This window comes from Oreochromis niloticus, linkage group LG2 (genome assembly GCF_001858045.2).
Source record: "Oreochromis niloticus isolate F11D_XX linkage group LG2, O_niloticus_UMD_NMBU, whole genome shotgun sequence".
Taxonomy (NCBI): Eukaryota; Metazoa; Chordata; class Actinopteri; order Cichliformes; family Cichlidae; genus Oreochromis; species Oreochromis niloticus.
In genome coordinates, this window is record NC_031966.2 from 3734064 (window position 1) to 3743572 (window position 9509).

Sequence of the window (9509 nt, forward strand, 5' to 3'; positions counted from 1 at the left end):
AAGGACCCTGTAGTTGAACTATACAGGCTCATTGGCACAGTTCATACTCCAAAATAACTCACATAAAATAGTTGCTAATACTTCTAAAAGCTGATGCATCACTGCAAAAACTCAAAATCTTACCAAGAGTATTTGTCTTATTTCTAGTCAAAATCATCTCATTACACTTAAAATAAGACAGAATCAGCTAAAGGGCAACATTTCAGTAAGCTGAAATGTTTCATTGGCAGATTTTTTTCACTTATTTCAAGCTAAAATATCTTGTATTAAGTAAAAAAATCTGCCAATGAAACAAGTGAAAATTGTCTAGTATTTTTCTAGTTTCAAGATTTACTGTCTTGAAACAAGTTCCTTTAGCTTACTGAAATGTTGCCTTTTAGCTGATTCTGTCTTATTTTAAGTGTAATGAGATGATTTTGACTAGAAATAAGACAAATACTCTTGGTAAGATTTTGAGTTTTTGCAGTGCATCACCACTATAGCCCAAGCATTTCAAATATTTTACCAGTGCCAGCAGGTGGTCAGGGACCAGTTACTATGCCTGCGTAACTGGGGCTTTAGGAACTGATTTCACAGCAGCTGCCAGCAACCTACAACAACCACTCACCAACCAGTCAGGGAATACTCATGTTTCCCTCACAACCAGTGATCACTACATGCTCACTGTAGTTCAGTCATGTAGTTATTTTCAACAAAAAAAATATCTTTATTCACATTTGGACTCTTTGATTTAATTTTTATATCTTGAAAGAATTTCTTCTTATTTTTATAATTTTTTGATGAGTTTAGTTCATAAATTAAGAATATGGAGTTGGAAATAAGCATAAAAGCTCCTTGTCTCCAGTTGAAGAATGTGATTAATTAGACTGGGGAACATACTGTACATCCCACTTTGTTGAAGCTTTTTGAAGAACAACACAGCTATAAAACAGTTTAACAAAGCACCCGCCACCAAATTATCCAGATACACAACTGGATAAATAATATAATGCTAAAGACCAAAGAAAAACCTGTCATATGGGGAAAACACCTTCTTATATCCCAGTTAACCTTCACTGAGAATGCACAATAGTAGCAGCTTGGGAAAAATGCACATTGTTTAGCCAAGGTTAGCACTGCCTGTGGCAGTCAGGCCAAGGCACCACCCCTTTGCTGAAAGTAAAATACATCACAATAACAGCAACATCCCCATGTTGTCAGAATAAACAGGATCAAGTATAATGGTGCTGAATGAATATTAAACATGTTTATTGAAATTATACAAAAGACCAGAGGTTCCCAAGAAAGGTAGCCCCTGTGGATTTTACTACTTCTAGTCACTGGCTCTGTTGGCACACCAGCTACATTTTCATTCAAAGCTTTTAAAATTCTCTCTCTCACCTAAATGCACACAAATCCACACATACACAGCTGTGATTTACATTTCAAAGGCTCTTGTGTTGCAAAACTACCTGACTACATGCTGCACAGCTGGGGACAGTGAAACAGAGACACAAAGAGCAAAAGCTTTAAACACCAGATCAAAAAGGAAGACACAGCATCCAACAAAGCTTAAGGCCACAGTGGCAACAGTAGCAACAGTAGTGTCTACTCAAATAACAAATAACTCTTTATCTTTTTGACCTCTTGATTGGCCATTTTTATGGTGTTATATTTTTCTTATGTCTTATCATCTTTTTTTCTTGTTGACATAACTTAATCATCCGTAGATCTATTAATTTTATAAACCTGTGAAGCGTGAAATGACTAATGTAAAGCTAAAAAACACTTCAATTCTGTCATCAATGTTGTGAATCTATTCTGTCACCTCCCAGACTGCAGATGCTTAGATGTGCCCAAATTTGTTAAAGTCTGTCACACAGTATGTCTTATAATCAACTTTAAAGATTACGGCATTTCACTGGGTATAAACATTTAAAGACCTCATAACACTGACAACAAGAATGAGTTTCATCCTATTTTCTAAACTTAACCCTTGGATGCAAAACCTACCAATACCTACACTCTTCCACAAGTGGGGTCAAAAATGACCCCAAATAGAAACAATGCATTTTGCTATGAACTCGGTTGTTATTCTTCAAAATCTTTAAAACAAAGAGTTGTAATATTTTCATATTTGAGGTATTCCTCATAAAACATGTTTGTGAGATGAGGTCATTTGCATTTTTATTTATTTTTTCATTAATTTTAAGAAATTGCAGTTTTTGTATCACTTGTATCACTTTTGTATGCTTGCTCTGCATATACTGCAGAAGCTGGGCCTTCCCTCTGAAAGGCACAAGTTGTTCATCCACTGTAACACAATCACTGAGGATGAATTTCTGCCTGCAGTTGACCAGGAACAGGCCCCATATGTAGCGGAAAGCTGCCATATGGTTTGTTTTCAGTCGGTAGGCTCTGGTCCTCTTGTCATCAAAGTGCAAGAAACGGCGAATATGTTCAAATCTTTGAATTGACATAGTGGCCTTGTACAATGGGTTATGCGGAGGACTCCCAAAAAGCACACCGACTGGTACATCCCAGTTCTTCTCACTTCCTGCTAGAATGGTCAATCAAATGAAGGCCAGGAGCTTATGTTTGATTACATTTTTCCACTCTTTTCCCCTGTCTGTGGCTTCTCTTCATGCCTCCATGGTTGTGCATGTCAGCACCTCTTCTATTATATTATCAGACATGAACAGGTTCCATGCATCTGTTGGGGAGACAGTACTAAACCCAGGTGCAAGCCATGGCCGACTAATTCAGAGTATTGTGGCTAGAGCAGTAAGAGGGGCTCATTCTGTTAGACTCAATATCCATTTCCTCTTCAGAGGACTCATCAGAGGACTCCTCTGTATCTGACTGGCCTTGTTCAGTGGGGGGGACAATAGTCTGGGTCCTCTATATCTGAGATGTCAGATTCTGAGTCAATGCCTCCGATGGGCTCTTCATCCCATCCGTCCTGGATCATTTGTAGGGCAAGGGCCACAGGGATCCTAGCTGGCCTCATAGCAGCCATGTTACTTTAGATATTAAAAAAACCCATCAGAAAGGACAATGTTTGAAATGCACAGGAAACTATAAACAGGGCTGCACATAAACGGTTCGTAGGTGCGCATTAGCTGTCAAAATAAAAGACACGTACCAGATAAGAAGTTGGAATGCGCGTTTGCGTACATAAGATGTTCTGGAGGAGGACAGACATTTGTTCAGAACTCTTAAAGATGTCGAAGAAGCAAGCTCCATAAGCAATTACTTTGGTGTTCCTCCACCGCAAAAGAAGTGTATATTCTCTGAATTTCAGGGAATACTTTTATTTTGACAGTGAATGCACACCTGCGGACCACTTATGTGGAGCCCTGACTATAAATCATGTATGTTGCTGTGTAAAAATTAATTCCTGATCCATCAGATGTGTAAGTGGGTCAGTCAGAGTTGCTAAGAATGAAAGTTTCATAGAAGATTCCATAGGAACTGCTTGGGGTCATTTTTGACCCCACTTGTCGAAGAGTGGGGTAGTGATACAAAAACTGCTTTTTTTTTAAATTAATGAAAAAATAAATAAAAATGCAAATGGCCTCATGTTACAAACATATTTTATGAGGAATACCTGGAATATGAATATATTACAACTTTTCATTTTAAGGATTTTGAAGAAAAACAACCCGTGGGGTCATTTTTGACCCCACGTGTGCATCTAAGGGTTAAATTTGAACCATGTGGTAAAATGCAGAATGTTTGGAGGAAAATATAACCTCATATTTTGTTTTCCTTGTTTTCTTGTGCTACAGTTGCCGCTCTTATGATGATCCAATAGATCCACTAGAAATTAGATTAAAGGTAGACTGGTTCGGAAGCTGGCAACCTGCTTCCATGATAGTTAGTGAGATTTAAATTCATTAGACAGAGCATACCATGACCGTGTCTTGATCATGTTATTCCTTAAAGGACATATATTACATTGATAGCAATTATCTAACACTGAAAAAGCATGTCACTGTTATTTTAATGTTAATATTGTAAGTGCATAGATCCCAACACATTTGAATGAAGAAATACAAAAGCATATAGATTGCATTGCTGAAGCTTAAAGAAGACAAAAACACAGACCCTCATATTTACAATATTTGGGTCATTACTGAAAAAAATCACTACACACTGAAGAGATAATTAGTTATACTGCTTGTTGCATTACTTTACCCGTTAACAATTTAAAATCTTTTGTTATACTCTGACACAGTGATATTCGACCCTATTATAATGAGGACACACAAGAGCTTTCTTTGACTTTTTAAGTATTAACATAAAAACAACTGCAATGTTAAAAAAAACAAGCCTAAAGAGCACTTCACAGAGTCACAGAGATTCTTCCATAGAAATAGGTAGGGGTAACAATGGAAGCTACAATTCTACAAGCCTGACTGTTCATCATTGTCTTAGACCTGTTGAAGATCAGGCCCTGGCTGCTAGGTTGAGTCAGCATATATTCATTTTTTTTTATTGTCACTCGGTGTTAGCATATTGTCTGCGCACAGGTTTGCAAAGAGAAGTGAAAGAAGTCCACTGTGAACGACCATCTTTGAACAGAGGCGGTGGCTTACGATGCCAACTGTCTGCCATCTATAATCCAGTTTTGAGATCCCTTCCCAGACGCCTTAACGCCCACTCACATCCTTGGCCATTTGATCTCAGGAAATCACATGATAGGGTGGGGATAGGTTTCACAATGAGTTCAACCGAAACCTTGGCTGATTGTGACCTACACCAGTTTTCACACCTTGGCTCGTGTGATTAGGTAGCAGATCAATAGGGGGTCCATGACCTTCTTGGGGACACTCCCATAGGGCTTAAAAATTTGGGACTTTCCACCATTTGCTCTTAGAACTGAAAAAGCTTCTCGGATGAGAGGTGAAACGTCTTCAAGGAAACTTAAAGAAGTTGTCACGGGTTCAAAATATTGGGGATGGATACAGGAGGAAAACCAAAATAACAACACTGGTCCGGCCGGGTCAAGTCAAACGATGATTTTAATGAACACACGTGTGGGAGATGAACACTGCACGCAGACAGCATAAGATCTCTCACCGAAAACCACACAACAATAGTTTTTATGAAAATCAGGGTATTGGAACGCCCCCTCATGCGTAAAGTAGGTACAATACAATCAATGTTGACAACTTTTAACACATTAAAAGAACATCTTCTTCTTCCCGAGGCCAGATCCTTCCCAGTAATCTTCTAACTCTGCTTATCCCCTGGAACAAACAGTCTCTCCTGCAAGCATAATCAAACAGCTGCAAGGCTTTTGCAGATTGTTATTTAAATATTTGAACTCTCCCCTACACATGAGTTTAACTACTGCTTGTGTATATGCATGTGTGCCTCGACCTCAGCCTTCACTCTGTCTATAAGGACAGAGGCCAACTCTGCATGTGTGCAATAACCTAACTGAAACCATACATGTAATATGTTGAATAAATGTTCTAATCAAATGCCACTACTCAAAGCTTAATAAAAAGAATATAAATGAAAAAAGGATAATGATGAATAACATGATATATGTGTTTTGTAAGCGTGTTCTTTCTATAGCTCAAGATCCTTAACACAATAGATTGTTCAGTCCTCGCGCCGAACAAAGTTTCTGACCCTCCACTAGTTGACGGAGCCCCTCTCATTGGCAAGCACAAAAATACAATGCATGTGTATACAAAAGGATTATCACTGCACCTGTAATAGAAAATGTTAATATGGAATCATGACAATACCTGTAATACAAGTTGTAACATAAGGCCGACAGCCTAAAGAAATTCTCTAATGAAGTAACAATTAATGATGATACATAAATGAACTAATGAGTAATTATTGCCAATACACACTACTTAAAGGTTAACAAAAGATATATCTAAATAAAGGATCATAAAATAACATGATGTAAGTGTCTTGTAAGCATGTGCGGCCTTCTACACTCTACGTCACTTCCCTCAATAGATCAGCCAGACATCCCGCTGACTGTAGCTTTTAACCCTTACTGACATGAGCACAACTCCATAATAAGCACCAAGCGCCAATATGTATAAAGATGATCATGGTTACACCTGTAATGAAAAATTATATGATTATACCAACACCTGTAAATAGAAGATTAACATGAGGTTATAACAATCACTGTAATACAAACGTTAATGTAATGTCAATAGCTTCAATAAATGCTTTAATGCAATGCTTATTATATGATTCTGATGTAATGATAAAATAACAGTAAAATATCCCTTCTCATTCCCTCTCCTGACCTCTGGATAACATCCAGAGGTCACCACAGCTATCGCCGTGTCACACCCTCGACCTACACAGCCACTTCCCTGTCCATCACCGGCATCACGGACATTGGACTGATCACTCCTGGGTCCACTGCCCTCATAATTACCTTTTCCAGCAAACCTCTGGCATAAGGAATGAGACAACAACCACATGTGACCAAAATACCCACCAGAACAGAGAAGGAAAGCATGACCGAGATCACAACCCCTTTCCACCGTCTGAACACTGAGGTCAGCCAGCCCTCCAGCGGATTATCGATCCCCGAGTGTTCATGCATGGTTGTAGACAGACTCTTCAGGGCCTCCAGAGCTCGAGTTACTGACCCATCTGGAGCAGTGTTGTTTGGAATGAAGGTGCAGCACTGATCACCAAACATGGTACAGACGTCCCCCTTTTCCGCTAACAACATATCAAGGGCCATTCTATTTTGCACCCCCATCAATGAGGTCGGACCCACCTGCTCCGCTAACCCCTCCATGGCGTCTCTGGTAAGGTTAGAGAGTCTCAGCACATTGTAATGAACATAATTTATCCTGTCTACGTTTTTGTTTGGGGTCACTGGAAAGAAGGCAGAGATTATAGGAAGATTTTCAAAACCAGCTGCTATCTGATCAGCAAGTTTATACTCATCTGGAACTCCCCTGGGCATTCTAATAGAGTCGATCCAGGTGGGTAAATCCATCCTAGGGTCATAAGCACGTGTTCCCTCACCATCCCTTTTAACCAAAATGTGTCTCCTGCGCCTGGCTGTCAATGTGCGTGTGTTGTGCTGTGGAATCGCTTTTACCTGGTCTCCAATTAGCGTAAGAGGCGCTCCTAGTCTCACCATTGCGCACGTCCCCACGCTTCCCAGAGGAACACGAACCAAAAGAGTCCTGTGCCCGCAATAATAGTACAGCCCGCTTCTAGCCCAGGCTCCAATTAAGGTGGTTGCATCGCTCACATTGTCTGTGGTCCTCCCCGTCCGGGTGACAGAACACCAACTTGGGTCGATATCTCCCACCTTATATTTTACTTTATCTGTGGAAAACTTAAAACAAGTATAGTTACCTTTTCTAGGCGTAAACGGTCCTACTTTGGTTTGTTTGTCAATAGGGGGAAACAAACTGGACAACACAGTGCAGTTCCCAGTACTCACTGCTTCTCTAGTCATTCGCAACATGCAATCATAACCCCACTGATCCTCTGGATGCAGCGGTGCAGGCTCTGTAAATAGACGCGGTCTAGCAGAAGCACAAGCTATACAGTTAGACACTTGTTGTTCTCTAGCATTTTGAGCCATCCAGTCCAGCCAGATGTTGCTGTCACTGAACCCGGTGGCGCGTTCAATCAGATCTTGAGGTTTCAATCTGCTGTAGTCAACTGCCAGGACTCGTCTATCCTTTGGTTCCCGCTCCTCTGGTACCGCGTCCAACGACCCGTTTCCCCCGTGCCCTGTAACAGATGCAACAGAATTTAATGGATTGATACCAGCATGTGTTCTAGGGTCCTCTCCAACTGACTTTATGGGCTTATTCTTTTCGAGGAAATTAACCTTAATTAAACTTTTAGGATCAGTTCCAGATGCTTTTCTTTCCGAGCTCCTTAGAGTATTCTTCAAAAGTTGATTCTGTTCATCTGGACCTAGCGTTTTCAGTCCACATGAACAGAATCAACTTTTGGAGATTTACTTACCTGGATGATTGAGAATGCATCAAGACTCCTTAGACTATGATGACCTGGATGACTGTGAACCTTCACAGACAGTTATTATCACAAAAGGACTAAATCTAAATTTCTTTATATGATTCTGAATCTTGAAGTTTATGTTCATCTTGAAGTAAATTTTTCACTGAACTCCAAAAGAGCATTTTCACAAGTCTTTATTTTTGCATGACATTGTGAATTTTGGTGTTTTGATAAAACACGTGTGGATGAAAATTTGGATGACTGTGAAATATGGATATTGTAAATCTGTGAAATCTCCTCAAACTGTCCAATCAAACTTTAGTATAAATGTCAAATTTTCATTTTCTTTTTTTTGTTTTCACCATTAGCAGAAGCATTTCAAGGGCTTTTTTTAAAATGGGGTTGCACAGATCAAAAAACAAATCAAGAAAAACAAGAAAATCCCATCAATAATAAAAAATACAAAAACCTCGAAATTAGGTTTTAATGTGGATTCTGAACTGTGGACAAATTTTTGCCTTCATAAAAAACTAATTATGGGACACTACTCATATGGCACATACAGTGGCTTGCAAAAGTATTCGGCCCCCTTGAACCTTTCCACATTTTGTCACATTACAGCCACAAACATGAATCAATTTTATTGGATTTCCACGTGAAAGACCAATACAAAGTGGTGTACACGTGAGAAGTGGAACGAAAATCATACATGATTCCAAACATTCTTTACAAATAAATAACTGAAAAGTGGGGTGTGCGTAATTATTCAGCCCCCTTTGGTCTGAGTGCAGTCAGTTACCCATAGACATTGCCTGATGAGTGCTAATGACTAAATAGAGTGCACCTGTCTGTAATCTAATGTCAGTACAAATACAGCTGATCTGTGACGGCCTCAGAGGTTGTCTAAGAGAATATTGTATAGAAATATATAGATAGAAATATATATATACAACAACAACATGAAGTCCAAAGAACACACCAGACAGGTCAGGGATAAAGTTATTGAGAAATTTAAAGCAGAATTAGGCTACAAAAAGATTTCCCAAGCCTTGAACATCCCACGGAGCTCTGTTCAAGCGATCATTCAGAAATGGAAGGAGTATGGCACAACTGTAAACCTACCAAGACAAGGCCGTCCACCTAAACTCACAGGCCGAACAAGGAGAGCGCTGATCAGAAATGCAGCCAAGAGGCCCATGGTGACTCTGGACGAGCTGCAGAGATCTACAGCTCAGGTGGGGGAATCTGTCCATAGGACAGCTATTAGTCGTGCACTGCACAAAGTTGGCCTTTATGGAAGAGTGGCAAGAAGAAAGCCATTGTTAACAGAAAACCATAAGAATGTCATGGTTAGGCTGTGTGCAGGCAGGATGAGGACCCAAACGCAAGCTCACGGAGGCAGGAATGAACTGAAAACACAGCTTTATTGCTGGACAGAAAAACCATACAAACCAAACTGGGAAAAGCTAATTATAATGTACACTAGGAGACACGGGGAGAATCACACACAGCATGAGGGAGAACGCGACACAGAACTGAGGGAG

The 9509-nt window shown here is 39.8% G+C and overlaps 1 protein-coding gene across 1 annotated transcript; it reads right to left on the reverse strand.

Moving 5' to 3' along the window:
- Positions 1–6173: 6173 nt before the first annotated feature.
- On the reverse strand, positions 6174–9119 carry LOC109203232 (uncharacterized). The gene is made up of 2 exons (XM_019362524.2): positions 9088–9119; positions 6174–7731 (listed from the first exon to the last, which is right to left on the reverse strand). The coding sequence occupies exon 2, from the start codon at positions 7577–7579 to the stop codon at positions 6323–6325; it is 1257 nt and encodes a 418-aa protein (XP_019218069.1). The 5' UTR covers positions 7580–7731; positions 9088–9119; the 3' UTR covers positions 6174–6322.
- Positions 9120–9509: the final 390 nt, after the last annotated feature.